Source organism: Eleginops maclovinus, chromosome 22 (genome assembly GCF_036324505.1).
Source record: "Eleginops maclovinus isolate JMC-PN-2008 ecotype Puerto Natales chromosome 22, JC_Emac_rtc_rv5, whole genome shotgun sequence".
NCBI lineage: Eukaryota > Metazoa > Chordata > Actinopteri > Perciformes > Eleginopidae > Eleginops > Eleginops maclovinus.
In genome coordinates, this window is record NC_086370.1 from 848,579 (window position 1) to 868,146 (window position 19,568).

The 19,568-nt window shown below is 42.3% G+C and overlaps 1 protein-coding gene and 1 long non-coding RNA gene across 5 annotated transcripts in view; one reads left to right on the forward strand and one right to left on the reverse strand.

Annotated features, from left to right (window-relative positions):
• The first annotated feature begins 5,035 nt into the window (after positions 1-5,035).
• The window catches only part of zswim8 (zinc finger, SWIM-type containing 8), a 30,581-nt gene continuing 16,048 nt past the window's right edge, over positions 5,036-19,568 (forward strand). For all 4 annotated transcript variants that reach the window (XM_063874495.1, XM_063874497.1, XM_063874494.1 and 1 more), the window contains exons 1-9: positions 5,036-6,682; positions 12,269-12,422; positions 12,777-12,871; positions 17,486-17,658; positions 17,839-17,946; positions 18,083-18,164; positions 18,561-18,681; positions 18,927-19,128; positions 19,345-19,520. In XM_063874495.1, the coding sequence (XP_063730565.1) occupies positions 6,505-6,682; positions 12,269-12,422; positions 12,777-12,871; positions 17,486-17,658; positions 17,839-17,946; positions 18,083-18,164; positions 18,561-18,681; positions 18,927-19,128; positions 19,345-19,520 (1,289 nt within the window). In that variant the 5' untranslated portion in view covers positions 5,036-6,504. The remainder of the gene's footprint in view (positions 6,683-12,268; positions 12,423-12,776; positions 12,872-17,485; positions 17,659-17,838; positions 17,947-18,082; positions 18,165-18,560; positions 18,682-18,926; positions 19,129-19,344; positions 19,521-19,568) is intronic.
• On the reverse strand, positions 6,050-11,409 carry LOC134858574 (uncharacterized). The gene is made up of 3 exons (XR_010164974.1): positions 11,012-11,409; positions 9,203-9,312; positions 6,050-6,667 (listed from the first exon to the last, which is right to left on the reverse strand). It is a non-coding gene; the product is annotated as an uncharacterized LOC134858574 (long non-coding RNA).

Genomic DNA, 19,568 nt, shown 5'->3' on the forward strand with positions numbered 1-19,568 from the left:
AGTTGCTTCATGTAATGATGTTTTGTTTTCGATTTGACAATCGGCAAATGACATTATGGCTGCACAATACAGATCATCATAGGGCCAGAGATCTGGAACTGATCCACACTGAACTAGCGGAAAAATCTTCCAGAAACCAACATGCATAAATACAGTGAAGGGAATAAGTATTTGACCCCCTGCTGATTTTGTGAGTTTGCCAACTAACAGTCCATACTTTTTATGGTAGGTTTAGTTTAACAGTGAGAGACAGAATATTAAAAACAAAATCCAGAAATGTAGATTAAAAAAAAGATATAAATAAATATGCATTTAATTGGGGGAAATAAGTATTTGATCCCCTTGCAAAACATGCTTTAGTTCTTGGTGGAGAAAGCCTTGTTGGACAGCACAGAGGTCAGACGTTTCTTGTAGTTGGTCACCAGGTTTGCTCACATCTCAGGAGGGATTTTGGTCCTCTCCTCTCTGCAGATCCTCTCAAAATCCTTAAGGTTTGGAAGCTGATGCTGGGCAGCTTGCAGCTTCAGCTCCCTCCCCAGATTTTCTATGGGATGGAGGTCCGGAGAGTGACTCCTCCATCACCTTAATGGGCTTCTTCTTTAGCCACTCCATAGTTGCCTTGGCCATATGTTTTGGGTCATTGTCCTGCTGGAAGACCTATCCATGTCCCATTTCCAGGGTCCTGGCTGAGGGAAGGAGGTTATCAGCCAATATTTTATGGTACATGTCCCCCTCCATCATCCCCTCGATGCGGTGAATCGCCCTGTCCCCTTAGCAGAGAAACTGCTTGACGCTGGGGATGGTGTTCTTGGGGTCATAGTCAGCATTTCTCTTCCTCCAAACACGACATGTGGAGTTGATGCCTAAGATCTTGATGTTGGTCTCATCTGACCACATCACCTTCTCATAAGCCTTCTCTGAATCCTTCAGAGGATCACTGGCAGACTTCAGACGGCCTGTACATGTGCCTTCTTGAACAGGGGGCCCTTGCGGCGCTGCAGGATTGTAATCCATTACGGCGCAGTGTGTTACCAACAGTTTTCTTGGTGACTGTGGTCCCAGCTGCCTTCAGATCCTTAAAGAGTCCCTCCTGTGTAGTTCTTGGCTGACCCCTCACCTTTCTCATGTTCACTGATGCCCCAAGAGGCCAGATCTGAGATGTTGGAGCCCCAGATTGAGGGCGATTGATGGTCATTTTGTGCTTCTTCCATTTTCTAATCATCAAACCAGTTGTCTCCTTCTCACCAAGCTGCTTGCTGGTGGTCTTGTCTTCTATTCCAGTCTTGTGCCGGTCTACAATCTTGTTCCACCACGATCACAGACCTATCTCTGGTCTGGCCCTCGGTGGAGAGGTTGTAATCTGATTTATTGACTGTGGACAGGTGTCTTTTATCCAGGTAAAGAGTTGACATCAGGAGTACTTTCTTAAAGTGAGAGGACTAACTGGATTTAACCGGTCCGTGGGAGCCATAATTCTTGTTGGTTGCAAGAGGATCAAATACTTATTTCCCCCAATTAAACACAAATCAAGTTGTTCATTTGTTCTAATCTACCTTCCTGGATTTTCTTTCTGATATTCCGTCTCTCACTGTTAAAATAAACCTACCATTAAAAGTATAGACTTTTCATTTCTTTGTAAGTGGGCAAACTAACAAAATCTACAGGGGATCAAATACTTATTTATTTCACAGTATATTGATACACAAATACACCCACGATTTGTTGATAGGTACAGAGGATGTATGGTATAGAGAAAATAATATAGACACAGGCCGACCTGCTGTGACAGTATCATTTGAATTGGTCTAGTCCGGTCAGAAGATGAATTACAGTGCACTAAAATGCATGACTTACAATCAAACAGGTTAAATGTGAACCATGTAAAAACTAAACCTGTGAAAAATGAATCAAATGCTAGTTTAATTAACATTCCAATATGTTTATTATAAACTGATGTGATAAGGGTGTGTGTGTGTGTGTGAGTGTGTGTGTGTTTGAGGGGAGGGTGCTGTCTTGGAAAGGGCCCACGTCAAGATGTGTACTGATATTGTGACATGCATTTGTATTTTTATGGAATACTGTACACCATGCATGTGTAAACTGAAGTGTATACATGGTGTACGTGTTTTGTTCTTTTAAGTTCTGTATTGGAAAAAGACATCAATGTTGACTTTATGAAGCTGAATTTATTATGTAGTAAATGTAACATGGTCACATTCTATGAGGCCTATTGTGAATAAGCATGCTGCTGGGGGTATTCTGTCCAGCATTTAACCTCACTAACAGACATAGGGGCTGTTCTCTGATCAAAATATAAGCCTCCTATTGTTTTGTCAATTAAATTAAATACATGTTTCAAAACAATTAATAAAGTCTTAACACTCCCTCACAGACCTTCCGGCATGATCCCTGCTCTATAACAGTGTCAGTGTAAGTGATTCTGACAATTGTGTTTGTTCTGCCTCAACATGAAGCGGGGACGACACTCAGACCTCCCTGATGCTGCTTTCAAGTGAAACAGGGTGAGGAAGCGTTCAGTTTGTAAATACTGCAGATAGCAAAAGAACACAACAGAGGCCCAGTAAAATAATTCACTAAGGTCTTTAGTCATTTCTACCTTATAAGAACAACCGCGTTACATACATGCCACTTGTAAGATGCTTTTATCCAAAGTATCTTACATACATTCCATACTGTGGACAATCCACACACGTTTGGGGAGTAGTGTCTTGCCCAGGGACACAACGACATGCAGTGGGACTGATCCGAACATCAGCGCACTATCCAACTGAGCCACAGACCCCCATTACAACACAAAAGAGTTATTTCTTCTTCATCATCTAGTAAATTCATACTCCTCACAGAAACAGTTAATGGTCTCCAAACACTTTTAAACGTTGCACTATTCCCTTTAAGTAGTATTTACCTAAACGATACTTGAATACTTAGCTTGCTACTTAGTTTTTTCCCCTCCAAATCAGTCCAATTAGTCATATATCATACAGGAAACTAAGATCTGACATTGTTTGTTGCTTTGGGTTGAATCCTAAAATATAACATTAAGGAGATGTTCGATTTATAAAAAAGAATCTTCTCAAATATATATATATTTTTTTGTTGCAAAAGGTCTTTATTTTTCTGCTTGGCAAAACCCTTACAGCTCCGGAAAAAAATTAAGAGACCACTTCAGCATTGTCAGTTTCTCTGGTATGACTATTTATGTCTTTGAGTAACATGATTTTTATTTGTTTTCTTGTATTCTCTAAACCACTGACAACATTTCTCTTCAACAGACACTGGAATGGCTGCCATACATGTAAATAAAGGTTTAAGAAACATGTGGAGTGATCTGCAGTTTTTTTGCAAACATCTAGAATGTTTTACAGGGGTGACCCTGAGGTGACATCTTACTTACTGAGCTTGAGCATTTTGCAGTCTATTTTTCTCCACTGGTATAACAGGAACTGTTGTTGGATGAATCAGAATCAGAATTCCTTTATTAGTCCTGCAGAGGGGAAATTCACAGTGTTACAGCGAAAGTCACATAGCAGGTAAAAAAGGCAAGCAATATTAAAGAGCAAGTGTAGAGGAAAAGCACACATTAGTAATAGAATAAAAATAAATACAAATAACTACCCATTTATGGCCAAAGAATGAGTAGGAAAAGTGACACAACTTTAAGCTGTTGATATATTATCAAATTGTTTGTTTTGCACATACAAGTTATTATTGTACAGTACAAGTGCAAAACACGTGTTTATACTGCACGATGTAGGTTTATTGCACAAGTCTAAACAGGCTTTAAGGAGGCTGTGGTGCAGTGGGTTAGTGGGCTGATCTGTGGATCAGGGAAGAGCAGGGTTCGAGTCCCAGTGCAGTCAGCATGTCTTTGTGTCCCAGGGAAAGACCGTCCACCCTAAACTGCTCCTGTGGTTTGAAATGTATGTAAGTCGCTTTGGATGCTGACAACACTTCCTGCTGGAAGCACTCACTTTCTTACTTTCATATTTGCCTTTGTGGTGCAGTCAAGTAAGGAAGATTTTAATTGGTATTTAACACAATAACCCAAACTATATTACAATGTGTGATGGGGCTTTAAAATCTGTCTGTCCCTGTCCTGAGACCCTTGCACTGTAGGTGTGTTTATAATGTGCCAGATTTCCTTGCTGGGACACCAGTGAGAACTTTTTCTGTTTCAAACCCTTGTTTATGGTCATATTTGACTTTTTAACAACCCCCATCCCTGTGACTTACGCCACAGTATTTTGTTTTATTGAAGATCTTGTCTGCTATGGAGACTGTAGCTCGCTAATCTTCAAATCTTGACATATAAAGTGTCAGCCGCACAACAGAAGACCTGCATTAAAAACTGAAAAAAACTAAATTAGCTTTTTAGCTCCTTTGCTTGTTGTGGATGGATTACATTTACTGTTTTTAAAGTTGAAATTTGTACAGGATTTTGTTCAAAAATCAACCTCCTATGGACTTGAAATCCCCTTTAACAAAAGTGCTTGATAACACTCATATATGTTGGAGAATTATGAGCAACCATTTGATTACTACTATATCTGGGCTTTCTCCAGTAGTATTCACACACTGCATTAAACTGTAACTGTACTTTTTGCAAGTTTTGTATCAGTATAGTTTTGAGATACTTATACTTTACTTGACCATTTTAAAATGTAAATATTGTAGCATACTGTGCTAAATATTTTACAGCTTAAGTTACTTGAGTTTACACAACACAGGTGTTTGCAGTTATTTGGGCTGATTAGCTACTGTGTTTATATAGTGAGAGACATGTCAAGTTGCCAATGTAGCACACAGAGTTATAAAAGGTCATATAAGTGAACACAACGAAAAGCCGAAGATACAAATCAACAACTGCACCGGGTTTAATCTGTCAGTCCGCTCTACGTTACACCATAGACATGCAGGGAAGACTTTAGCGGACATGATCTGAAATAGTGCTTGTGCAGAGCTGGCAGCCGGAAGCCGTGATCAGCTGATGGAGGAGGAGCTGCACGAGAAGTGAGCCATCTTCCACCGGCAGAGTAATAGAGCCTGGGCGACAGGGATACGGGAGATCTTCAGGGGATCCCGGTGTCATTGGGAGGCAGAGACGTTTGATTAGACGCCAGGAAAGCCGGTGTCAGTCGGGCTAAGGAGATGTGAAGGACTCATCAGGATGTGTGCAGCAAGCTGAAGGAGGAATTTATCGCTGTCAGCTTCAAACGTCAGAGAGGAGGCTCCTATACTAATACAAAGAAAGAACAACATTGAGCTAGGAGGGGAGGGTTATTGGCAGATTATGAACCGTTTGAAGCCTAAGAAAATGCAAAATTCTAGCAGATATGCAATATTAATAAGCATGTAAGAGAGGAGTTCGAAAGGTCTAAAGCGTTAGCATCACTAGTACATGTAAACAAACAGCTACTCAAGCTAGCTGAGGTTAGCCGATTGGGGGCTAGCTCTCTGGTGCTAATGCACAAGGCTTAACTAATATAAGGCAGTTTACGGAAGCAGGGCGAATGTAAACCACTCTTAACATAGCTGGCCTCGGGTCAGAACACATTTAACCTCAATATAGTTGTTCGCAGTCGATGACAGCCGTTTGTGTTATCAAAGTATGCCGCTGTTAGCATAATTAGCCTGTCAGCTAACGGGCAAATGTTATTTGCATTAGCAGCCCAGCATAATAACACATAATATGTATAGTATATGTAGAACAATGATGTCTGGCAATACTAACGCTACGTGTGTTTTTCACATGGATTAGTAAAAAAACATGTCTCTTTGAAATAAGGGTAAGCACGTTAAGGACTTGGGTAACTGTTAATGCTACAACAGTAGAGAGAGAGACCCGGTTAGTCTGGTGGATAGAGAGGAGGACGAGGAGGATGGAAAATAACTTTTTGAAGATTTAATCACATTGCCATTCCTAGGCAGATATATGTTGTACCCGCCTTCATACCTGCATACCGTTAGTGGGTGGATATTTTTAGTTTTGCAGAGTAAAACGTTACTTTTTTTATTTGTGAGGGCAAAAACACTTGGCTGAGTGTGTAGTGTCAGTGAACAGCACAGGGCCTTCAGTTCACACAGGCTGGAGCCACTGCTCAGCCTGGCAGCATGGACAGAGCTGCGATACATCTAAATAACTAGTTGTTTGCTTTATATAAGTTTAAAAAAAAACCACATCGTAACAAAGAAGAATTTACCTGAAGATACTTTTTAATCGTAGTTTTTTTGAATATTTCCCTACAGAACATTTAGAGGAGATCACTTCATGGCCAGTTGTATTATGTAGCTGTGCGGCCCAGCGGTAAGCCTCTCAGCTGTGTTTTGGTTGCTAGTGGCCTCCCCTCCCCCAGTCTTCAGACTCTGATTCTCCCCGACTGTTGGACACTGTCCGGCGGGTTTCCCCTTCATTCCTGCTCTGAAGAAAGGCCGTGGCCTCAGGTTGCAGTACCCTGGACTCCTGGCCGTTAAAAAGTTGATGTAATGGAACTGATGTTTGCCGAGTGGGAGGATGGGGAGAGGTTCTCCTTCGAAGACTCGGACCGGTTTGAAGAAGACTCTCTGTGCTCCTTCATCTCAGAGGCCGAGAGCCTCTGTCAGAACTGGAGGGGCTGGAGGAAGCAATCCGCTGGACCCAACTCCCCTACTGTCAAGATCAAAGGTTGGACACACACCTTCACAATATTTGCAACACTTAGATATTGTTTGACTGTTCTTAGTGACTGTGCAGAACAGAAGTCAGTTAACATAAGATTAAATGACAGTAGCATGTATTGTCTATCAGAGAAAATATGTTACATCTACTTAGGAAAGTTATTTGATATCATTCTAAAAGACAGATCAATTGGAGTGATACATGAGAGAGGCTTACTGGTTACTGTGATAGTAGTGCAAACACTTGTAGCTGATAGCATTGTATGCATTCAGCCGTCCAGCTGAACCAGTTGACTTTGTTAATACAAAGCAAAATGTGTATATTAGTACCTGAACTTATTTGGACTCAAGCAAAAGCATGGCGGCAGTTTTTTGCTTTCAGAAGGCCAACAAACGTATACTCCAGTGAAAATCTGAAATACCCATTTTCCTTGTATTTGAATCATTTGTTTTTGTGTCCGAGGAATGTGAAACCCCCTTGCTACAGGTAGATGTGTTTCCTGACCACTTAGCGTCTGTCGGAGGTAGGGCTGGCCTCACAGTGACTCACAATATGAGACTGATAAAATCAATGCCCATGATAACTGTGCTTTAACAGTACCGCAATCATCTTTACATTGACGATTTGTTGGATCCCTGTTTCTGTGTAGAAGGGAAATGACGTAAAGAGGCAAAAAGCAGCAATTATATTTATTTACTGCATTGTGGCGTCAACTATGTGTGGAAGATTTATACATTTACCAACCCAAAAACTGTTGCAAAAGTTTTTGGGGAAAAAAGTCAGCAAGTTAGCAACAATGTGCTTAAGAAGGGAGCACAAAGTATCAAGGATATAATGTTGTATGCATTGTCATAGATGTACAGCCATAGTTATGAATGTGTGTGGTATAAAGTCCAGGTGTCATCTCACATGCAGTTTTAAACGTACTTCCTGGTCCAAAATGTTGTGCCGCCTATTGTTAATCCCCTGGGATACAAACAACCCCTCCTGTTCCATGTTTCAGTGTTTCAGTGATCGGTGTGTTTGCTATTCTGTATGGCTCCGAAACATGCAACATGCCCTGCATAGGTCATTGAGCCTGTTGTTTTAAAACTGTTTCTATTACCTCATTAACTCAGACAGTGGTCAAGCCTGTGCGGGGTGGGGGGGGGTCTATATGAACGGATAATCGCGTGTCAGCCGACACTCCATCACAACCCTCCTCCTCACTGGGGGCTGCATAACAGAGGCTGGAGTCTGAAAGGGTTATGCTGGAGGTTTATCCAAACTGCAGTGAACATCTGTTGCCTGTGGCTCCACAGATTTAAACTCACTGCAATATTTAAAACCACAGACAGAAGAGTACAGGAAATTGTGCACATGTTGCTGTGTGCACCAAGGACTTATCTGTCAGTTGCTCCGCGATGATAAGGATGTACTGTACATTTCCTTCAGATTTGAGCGGGCCACATGTTTGAGATCAGTTTGAGAAGTAGCAGCACGGACTTGGTTTAATTCATCTTAAGTGTTGCTAACTTCAGGGCCCAACCCCCTTTAATTTCATCCTTTAGTGAGCAGGTGGCAAGCGAGATAAGATTACTTGGCCTGGGTCTTGATGAGCTTGAGAGTAAAAGTAGAGATGATCTGATCATGTTTTTTAGGCGGAAACTGATTGAACATTGTCAATGAGCCATAATCGCTTATACCAATTGTTCTTGTTTATTTTTCACAGCTTGGTGTGTATATATAAATCACAGATTCACTTTTTCACCAACCTCCTTTAACCACATTGACAAATAAAATGTAAATATATGCTTTAATAAAAAAGTGCCGTTTTAATGATGCATTGTTAGCTGCCTCAGAGCTAGTTATAGGAAGTGAAACAAATCATAACAGACCTACTATAGATTGTATTCAAAAGCTCCTCCTTTAAAACTTCGAACAGGTAATATGAAAGTCATAATCTCTCTTGGCCCAATACTCATTCCTGAAGCCTGAACGATTCATGATGTAGTGATGTTGTGGAGCCAAGCAGGACTGTGATGCCCATTGGCTGCCACAAGTGGAAGCACATGTGAAGCTCCTGTAGGGCCGGGGTAGTCGGTCTACTCCACAAACCCGACACAGTTGTTGCTCTCAGTCGCCTTAACAAGAGTGTTTCCTCACTGCTGCGGAGCTCTAGTTTTCCTGGTGGTACAGACCTGGAGTCAACTTATAGAGAGGGGGGAGAGGGCAACAGTGGTGGAGCTAGAGTTTGAATTTAAGAAATGGATAGCCTTAGCGAGTGGAAGGCAGTGAATTGGAAGAGTAAAACATTATTTTGTGACTGTTTCACAGTGGTTACAAACATACACCCACAGCTCGGCACCGCCATGCAGGAAGGTTTTGGATTTTGAATGAATGCGCATTTGTTCGCGCTGTTGCCTTCACTCTGTCTTCTGGGTCTGCTGTGTATGAGTGGCAAAATGCTAGCAGCACAGTTGAAACAGAGGAAACACTGAACCGGAGCAGAAGATTTTAAAAACAGCGATGCAATAATCTATTTACATCATGAAATACCCCCGCTTTGTATCATACGGAAGCTCAACGGGTGCCTTGTTATCTGCAGGCCCATGGAGGAACAGAGAGGTGTAGCGAATTTGGAGGTGTCGGTTGACCTGGGGAAAATAAGAAAAAATGTTAGGTCAACTCGTTGTGATTTATACAGCCCGATATGACAAAGTAAACATTAGCCATGAGGGGCTTTATCTGGACAGCCTACTTTACTGTGATGCCAAATGGAAAAAAAAGATAATGAGCCACAAGCAATGGTTTCAACTCCTCTAACGCATAGGGAGCATCACAGGTACAACATAGCAGGGACAGGTGTGTGCAGAGCCTCCGGACCATCTGCTGAGCAGCTGAAAGAGCTCTTGGGGGAGGGGAATGGGAATAGTGTGGGCAGGTACATACTGTGGGTCTTCATCAGGTCATATGCATGGCATATTGAAGGAAAGCTCCATGATTGGCTGACTGGTGAAAGGGTTACCTACTCTGAAGAAACTAAAGCTGTATACTACTGTAGTAACAAAATACAAAGGGTTGTATTTATTCATAGCGGTAACTCAAAACAATCACTGTTTTTAGTCTCAATCGGGGCCATAATCTCTAAATATGAGGAGTGGGCGAGCCAAGTTATGAAAGAGAGCGTAGTTTCTATTCAAATTACTATAGGGTTTCAGATAACAGTATGTTGGTTCATATACTTTTTCTTCTGTGTATGCTTAACTTTTCTGACACATAGCAGCTGACATCACTGCAGATTCTGATACGTCTGTAATAAGAAGGTAATTTCAGCCAAGTTATTGGTTGGGTGAAATAATGATATGATAAGAAGTAGATCCATAGTTACGATGTTCTCTTTAACAGTTAGGAAAAAGGGCGGTAAAAGATCTGTGTTCTCAGGCCGTCCGCAGAGAGGATGGAATTCCTAATAAATGTGACCCGTCAGCGAATAGCTGTACATCTGTGGGTATACTTCATCACAGGAAAATGATGATGCTAATGAGGCTAACATCCATCGACAAAGTAAACTGTTGCTATGTTAAAAGCCAAAGCAGTATACGTAGCTGCTGAGTGAAATATAAAGGTGTTGAAGGGTTAGCCTGCTGCTGTCACTCGTCCCGGACATCAACCCTCTATAGATTTGAATTCTACTTAATATATTGACGGCACTCATTCATCTCCAGTGACATTATGGAGACGTTTGCGTGACTGACCCAAGTAACTGGGCTCATTGTAGCTAAAACATGTCGTCTTAGTGTTTAGATGTGAGTGGCGTAACCTCAGAATCCGATTTATTAGCAGTCAAGTGCCAGAGTATGTTCAACCTTTACATAGAGGGAGAGAGTTTCTCTAATGTGACGTATCACACCTCCCTCATCAAACCCGACAGGTGGTGCCCCTGGAAATTGGTTGTGCTGAACATAAAGGATGGCACTTTTTTCTGGAGCAGTTTGTCAACACGACAGGAGCAGCATTACTGCGGTTCACTTTTTGTTTGCAAACAAGCACGATGTATAGATACCATGCAGAATGTGTTTCTATGTGTGAAATTGGTTTAAAGTGACATAACAAACCTAACCCAAACATTTAAAATGCACATTACTGCAGTGATAGTGTAGCCATTTCCAGTTTTATTGCAAATAACATGACGGATTGAGTAAAATACAAAATAAGGTAGCAGGTTCTTGATTTGTATTTGGTTCAAATGAATTGATATATATATTAATCGGGTAATACATTTTAAAATGTAGATATTGTAATAAAACATGACATTTAAATTGTTAGCTTATAAGTCAAATCATTAAATTCTACCTGCTGGAGTTTGCAGCACCTTAAATTTCATTGTTATCTGTCCAAGATTCAACTGGTGAGCCGGTGTGGAGAGTGAGTCCTCAGCTCACTGCCAGCAGCTACACAGGAACAGCTGTCAGTGGCTTCCCTCTGTACTTGCATCTGATTGGTGGACAGCTGGCTGTCATTCAGCTGCAGCAGCCAGTCATAGGCTACCAACATGGGCTCTGTTACTACCCAGCAACTCCCTTCTCTACAGGTTTCAGCTCTTGACAGTCAGACTGTCCCAGTTTCTCACCATATACCAATACTGTAATGTGGCCAGCATGTCAAAGTTAACGGCTCAGTGTGGTTGGATATTTTGCCCGAATTAAGGCCTCTGATGAGGGAGATCACCAGAGGCCTTAATTCAGCACAAATGACCTTTTACACACACACACACACACACACACACACACACACACACACACACACACACACACACACACACACACACACACACACACACACACACACACACACACACAGAACATAGTGATGATTTTGCAGATCTTTCTCTGCACTTTTCACTCTGAAAACCTATCTGTGAAACTATAGCTGACATGCATTATGCATAAATGCATTTTGAAAACAAAGAAACCAGATTGAAAGCAGATCCAATAACTTTCAGACTGGGCCCAAACACAGAGAACAATCAGACTTGGTCTAAAATTGGGTTTACTGGAACAGCACCCCTGTTCCATCTCAAACACACTCTTTTCTTTGTCATCATGTTGTGGATAATGAAGGTGGTTATGATGATCAACCTAGACCTGCTTAATAAGGCATAATAACACAATAACTTAACGAAATAGAAAGGGACCTTGCCAAAACTGACTCTGAAAATAATATGGAGCTGTCTGAGGTCAAGAAAACCTGTAGTTTCTCTTGAGAACCATTAAGAGGGCACTCTCTTTCTTTGAGTGAAATATTGAGGATATTTTGGCCATTTGTAAAATGAGACTATTATTATTATTATTAATACATTCTTGTTTTTGTTGTTGCTGTTATTTTTGTTTTTAGCTTTATTAATGTAGATTGACGTCTTGTTTACTGTGATCACAGCCAACACACTGAAACAGACTGCCACTGTTGGACCTGTTCAGTTAATCTTTCTGCCCTCCTGTCAGGGAGTCCATCAGGCAGCTTTAGGACAGTGATAGCAGTGAGTGAAGCACTAGCTGCAGCTTTGTTTCCCCGAGGCTGATGGAGCTGATCTTCCTCTCCTCTCTTCCTCAGATGGTCAGGTGATTCCTCTGGTGGAGTTGTCAGCGAAGCAGGTAGCGTTCCACATCCCATTTGAGGTGGTGGAAAAGGTCTACCCCCCTGTCCCAGAGCAGCTCCAGCTCCGCATCGCCTACTGGAGCTTCCCTGAGAATGAAGAGGACATCAGGTGAGAGTGCTGATCCCCGGGTTCTGTTCTTGGCCTCTCATTGGGGATATGCTTTTTGACAATCCTGGCAACTGTTGACATTTGAAGAGCCATGTATAAGTGTTACCCATTAACTGAAGCGGTTTACAACTCATTTACTCTGCTGTGATGAAAAGAACCCTCGACTTCATTTGGTTTGGATTCATGTGCACCTAGAGAAGTTTATAGTAATGTTCCGTCCAGATAACTGAATGCTTTTTCTGTCTGTCTGGACTTATCCAGTCCAGCCATGTATGTTTCATGGTCTGTTCTTAGTGATGTTTCGGTTGATGAAACTCACACTCCCCTTTCTGTCTCTCTTTCCCCCTGCTGCAGGTTATATTCGTGCCTGGCTAATGGAAGTCCGGATGAATTCCAACGTGGAGAGCAGCTCTACAGGATCCGAGCTGTCAAAGACCCCCTGCAGATCGGTGGGTGTTTTCAGCTCTCATTCCTGTTGCAGAGTCTACCTGGATACAGATTGAGATTCAGAATACTTTATTGTCCATCTCTTTTGCAGTGTTGGGCAAGTTACTTTGAAAAAGTAATTAGTTACAGTAACTAGTTACTTCTCCCAAATAGTAACTAAATGAGTTACTCAGTTACAAATGATAAAAGTAACTAGTTACTGTGGAAAGTATCTATTGCGTTACTTTCAAGTACATTTTTAAATGTGTCAAGGAATTGGACCCCACCTCCACCCCTATTTAACGGAACTGAAAATACATGTGCAATTATTTATGATAAATGTGAAGATTATAATGAAGTGGACACTTAATACAATTCATCACTAACAGAAACAATGTGCACAAATCTAAACTATGCTACTGTTGCTGTGGGCCAAGTGAGACGAGTCTCCAATCAAATGTCATTCATTATTGTAGATATTATAATGACTATGTTTATATCGTGCATCGATGAAAATCACACAATAGATGTTTTGGAACGTTTGATATCTATTGCCCCTCAACAGGCCTTCACTACGCTAAATGAAATGATGCTTGTTAAGCACTGTACCAAAAATACACATACATACACTCTTTGTAGTGCAAATTCAAAAACAAAACCTGTTGCACAACTTCAGACAACTGGTAGATATACTGTACTTCAAGTATTGGCTTCCTCCAAAAAGTACAACAGTGTAACAATATGAAGTGCTTTCGATATTACTGAAGAGTGCATTGTATAGCAAAACAAAGGCATCCAGATATAAACGAGGAATACATTAACAATAAAAAATACGTTAGCAATAAATCTCCATGGCTTTCTCTGGCCATTGACAATCTCATTCAGTTCAGCATATTGGGCGTCTCTATAGTGCGTGAACGTCTTTCTACATGGTAGGGTTAACATGCTTATATTTACATAGTTTAAATTATGTTCACATAACTACATATAAATGCCTGTATAAGAGTTGACATAGTAGAAGGAAGTAGGGGCTCTTATTGTGAAATAAACAGGAAGTTGGTGGTTGGTGGTTGCGCTTGGAGCTTGGAGTGAACTATGGCTCAATATAGGAGTTGTTGTTTAACTACAAAAGTTGTATTCTTGTCGAGTAACATAGGTAGCAGAGGATGGCTAGCAACTACAGAGTCCCGCCAACCTTTGATGAAGTGAAGCCGTATGAAAGTTGGAAGAATGAAGTCACAATTTGGACCAGAGTTACCGAACTTGAAAAAAAACAAGCAAGCGCTTGCTGTGGCTTTGGCACTTTCGGGAAGATCAAGGGATGGAAATACCGGTCGATGATTTGAATAAGAACACTGGCACGGGCACTTTACTTGCAAAACTCGATGGTTTATTTCTCAACGAAGAAAAAGACCGAACATATGAAGCTTACTCGAGCTTTGACCGGATTGTGAGAGACCATAAAGTATCGATGGCGGACTATATCATTGATTTTGAGCAACGATACTTTCGGATGCGCAAGTATCAGATGTAACTCCCTGATTAGCAGTATGAGCAGTATTAGCCTTTAAACTGCTGGACACTGCATGCTTGGATATACAAGACCGCCGGTTAGCTCTGACAGCATGTAACGATCTGACTTTTGCGTCGATGAAGTCAGCGCTGAAGAGTGTTTTTGGAGGTAAAGATTTAATATCTCCAACAATGGGAATTAACCAGGAAACGGCATATATAACGGAGCAGAGAGGACAGAGAGGAAAGTCATGGACCCAAAATGATCAACAAAAGTCGCCACTGCCTGGCACAAACCCGCTGGACAGGTACGGTCACAGATCAAAGTGTGCTGTGTGTCAAAGCACATTCCACTGGGCTAAGGACTGTCCACACAGAGGTGAGCAAGTGAAACTGACTGAAGACAGTGCAACATCATTCTGTATGCAAAAGAGTCATCCACTGAAGCCATCTTCATGCGTTTTGGCTCAGCTATAATAGACACTGCATGCACACGTACTGTGTGTGGTGAGGAGTGGCTAGATGGCTACATCACTGAACTAAACCAGAAAGAGATAAAGGGTTTGAGGAAGACAGAAACACTCAGTCATAGACCCTTTGAGTTTGGAGATGGAAAAGTGGTCTACTCCACCAGGAAACTGAAAATACCTGCAGAAATTGTACAGACTAAGTGTCATATTGAAACTGAAGTAGTACCAGCTTGCATTCCACTGCTTTTGAGCAAAGCCTCCATGGAAAGAGCAGGGACAGTGCTGAACATGGAAAATGACGAAGCAGTGATGTTTAACAAACCTGTACAACTTGACTTCACAAGCTCAGGACGTTACTGTGTGAACATTTTGGACAATGAAAGGAAAAACATTCAGTGTGATGACCAGGTCTTGGCAACTGCTGAGGATGTCACTCAAAAGAAAAAACAAAATGGGCATGAAGAAAGTGAGAGTCAAGATCAAATATTGACAATCTCAGAAGAAATGAATAAAGCAGAAACACACAAAGTCCTGATGAAGCTTCATAAACAATTTGGTCATGCTTCTGCTGACAGACTGCAGAGGCTGCTAAACAGCTCAGGTAACAAAGATACCGAATGTAACGTCATCCTACAGAAGATGGTTAATGAATGTGATGTATGTCAGAGATACAGTAAGACTAAACCAAAGCCTGCTGTTGGCCTACCACTGGCATCTCGGTGCAATGAGACCATGGCTGTAGATCTTCATGAACTAGAACCAGGTGTGTGGTATCTTCCTATTACTGACCAGTTCACACGGTTTAGTGCAGGCAGCATTCTGAACACAAAGACATCATCAGAAATAGTGAAGCACTTTGTCCATGACTGGATAAGTGTACATGGTCCACCCCAGCAACTGTTCAGTGATAATCGGGGAGAGTTTAACAATGATGAAGTGAGAGATATTGCAGAACACTTTAACATAGAAATAAAGACAACAGCTGCAGATAGCCCGTGGAGCAATGGGCTTCTGGAGAGACACAACCAAACATTTACTGAGATCCTAATGAAAGTGAAGACAAGTAACGATTGTGACTGGAACACTGCACTGGATTGGGCTCTCGTGGCAAAGAACACCATGCAAAATGTCCATGGCTACAGCCCACATCAGTTGGTGTTTGGACAGAATCCTAACCTGCCCTCTGTGCTAACCGATAAACCCCAAGCTTTAGAGGGCACAACAAAAATAGGTGGCAAAACACATCTCTGCTTTACATGCATCAAGGAAGGCATTTACAGAAGCAGAATGTTCAGAAAGGATACGGAGAGCACTACGGAAACAACTACGTCCCACAGATGAGAAATATGAAACGGGCAACAGAGTGTACTATAATAATAATAATAACTTTATATAGCGCCTTTCATGGTACCCAAGGTCGCTTTACAAATAGGGAATATAAGCGAATGGATTGTCCAGAGTGGAAAGGACCAGGAGTTGTCATCGGTCAGGATGGTGCAGTGGTGTCTGTCAGACATGGAGGGACCTGCATTACGGTGCATCATCTCAGACTGAGAAAAGTGAATACAGAAAACGAGGACAGGAGACATTGAGCAAGGACAGGAGATTGCTGACAATAACATAAAGGATACAGAAGAAACTGAAAATGAAGCAGAGCAACACACCAATGACAATACAGAGACACACAGAGGTACAGGGCAGGAAACTGATGTCCGTCTAAAAACAGGACAAGTTGTGAAATACAGAAAAAGGGGCACAGGTATTCTTAGGATGAGCAGGCAAAGCTACAGGTAAATACAACAACTGGTACAATCTACTTCACATTGAGCCCACCACTGATGCAGGCACTACAGAGTCAACTCACATGTCAAACGTTGATCATCTTCAGATAGAAACTACTGTTACTGAGACTAATGGCACAAATGTGTGTGAGGATGTATTTGTAACAAATGATACCTGATGGAAGTGTGTCTTTGGTATTGTCAAAAAAGACACTAACACTCAGCATACACCAGGAGTGTCCAAACGTTTTTCAAAAAGGGCCAGATTTGATCATGTGAATATGCCCGGGGGCCAATAGTACCTTCTGATGTTTTTAAAACCTAAAGGTAACGTATAAATACACTGTTGTTTAACAACTTTCATTTTCACAATTATCTTTATTTTCCAAATGGCAATGTAACCAGATATAAGCCACTTAGGCAGGCGTGAGCAACTATAAAAACACAATTCTGCAAACAAAAGTACAGCGTCTTTAACAGAAAAGGCTAACACAAAAACCCCCGGGTTCAATTGCCATCGCTACACTTGTCAATTCCCCGTCCTTTCTGTACGGCAACCAGCTAGCGGGCCATAATAATACATAATAAGGCCGAAGCTGCGGGCTGTATTAAATCTGACTGCGAGCCGTGATTGGCCCCCGGACCGGACTTTGGACATGCCTGACATACGGCGCGAGTATCCTGTATTCACTTCCATTATATCTAAATAAGCCCGAGTACATTACACATATATTTAGAAGTAATTAAACACCTACAATGTACATTAGGTCTAAATGCCTTGGATAATATAAAGACCGGTAATATATTGTTTTGTTTCTTGGTTCAGCCCTTCCCTGTCGTCTGCTCTAATTCTGTGTTTGTCCGTCTGTCCTAGGCTTCCATCTCAGTGCTACAGTGGTGTCCAACCAGTCGGGGCAGTCCAAAGGCGCCTACAATGTGGCGGTCATGTTTGATCGCTGCCGCATCACTTCCTGCAGCTGCACCTGTGGTGCTGGAGCCAAATGGTGTGCCCATGTGGTGGCACTCTGCCTCTTCAGGATCCATAATGTGAGTTTATGTCCACACGAACGAAATGTATTTTACCGTTTCACATCTCCATTCTATCAAGTGATGTCGTTTTATCCCAGTAAAACCAAACAAATGATTCATTCAGCATCGTCCTCAGACACTCAAGGATTAGTCTCTTCTCATGAGCATCAAAAAAACTGTGTGTGTGTGTGTGTGTAGGCATCAGCAGTGTGTCTGAGGGCTCCTGTCTCTGAGTCTCTGTCCCGGCTGCAGAGGGACCAGCTGCAGAAGTTTGCTCAGTACCTCATCAGTGAGCTGCCTCAGCAGGTACTGTCCATGTTCTGAAGCCGTTGTTGACACAAAACCCAAACTATTGAACAAATTGAAAGTATAATATCTCTGACGAACACATACATAGATTTGAAAAAGTAGACCTGGTATTCATTCAGTTTTGTTTATCCAGATTCTCCCCACTGCTCAGCGGCTGCTGGATGAGCTGCTGTCTTCTCAGTCTACTGCCATCAACACCGTGTGTGGAGCTCCAGGTACAGAGCGTTCAGAGTGGCAAACCTTGCCAGAGAGCATGCTTCATTTTCTCACCACGGGATTTCATCCTTTGATCAAGCTCAGCAAGTGAACTGCTTTCAGCCGAAAAGATCCAATCATCCGCAGCTAGATGGCAGTGATGTTACTTATGTGGAGAGGAAGTGTCAGTTCATTCTATGGTCTCTATGGTTTCCATAGAGAGTGGAGTGTTGGATAGTAACTTATCTCAGAGATATTTTTAATCAACAAAATGTAGCTGTGAACTGAGGAAAGAGGAGGTTTTCTTCTCCAGTTAATAACTTGCAGCAATGTAATTAAAGTAAAATTAACTACACTAAAGTGTGTGTGTGTGTGTGTGTGTGTGTGTGTGTGTGTGTGTGTGTGTGTGTGTGTAGACCCGACAGCAGGCCCTTCAGCGTCTGACCAGAGCACCTGGTATTTGGATGAGTCCACCCTCAGCGACAACATCAAAAAGACTCTGCACAAGTTCTGTGGGCCCTCTCCTGTCGTCTTCAGGTACACACTACTCATCTAACGTTATGTTCCCTCATCCATTTCCTTAAAGGCTTTAGGAATATTCTAAACATCAGGAGTACATTCAAACACATCACTCATCCTGTTCACACACGTGTTGCTAGCTATACTCCGCCTGGCTGATCAGTATTTCTTCATTCTTATCTGCATAGATTGTGCAGTACTATTCTTACTTCATCTCTTCTGCAGTTTTACTTCCGTTCGTGGTGTGTGTTTGTGACCCACAGTGATGTGAACTCCATGTACCTGTCGTCCACGGAGCCGCCCGCCGCTGCTGAATGGGCGTGTCTCCTGCGACCTCTGAGGGGACGAGAGCCAGAAGGCATCTGGAACCTTCTGTCCATCGTCAGAGAGATGTTCAAGAGACGAGACAGCAATGCTGCCCCCCTGCTGGAGATTCTGACTGAGCAGTGCCTCACCTACGAACAGGTACATCCTGACCATGACGGCACCTGCTGCTGCTGAAGGATAGCAACCACGCTATGAGCCTTTACAATGATAGGGGGGACATGAAAAAGACCATAAGCTTCCTGTAGAAGAGTGGGAGAGCGGTAACACCGGGGATGCATGATGTCATTGATGAAAAAAATGTATGCTGATGAAATGTGCTGGCATTAATCCTGACCTCTGTGGCTCTGTGTTCAGATCATCAGCTGGTGGTACAGTGTTCGAACCTCAGCGTCCCACAGCAGTGCCAGTGGCCACACCGGGCGCAGCAACGGCCAATCGGAGGTGGCGGCTCACGCCTGTGCCAGCATGTGTGACGAGATGGTGGTGCTATGGAGACTGGCGGTGCTTGACCCCACCATGAGCCCCTGCAGGTGAGAATGTGCATATGACTGGCTGTCCATGCATCCACCACCTAATGA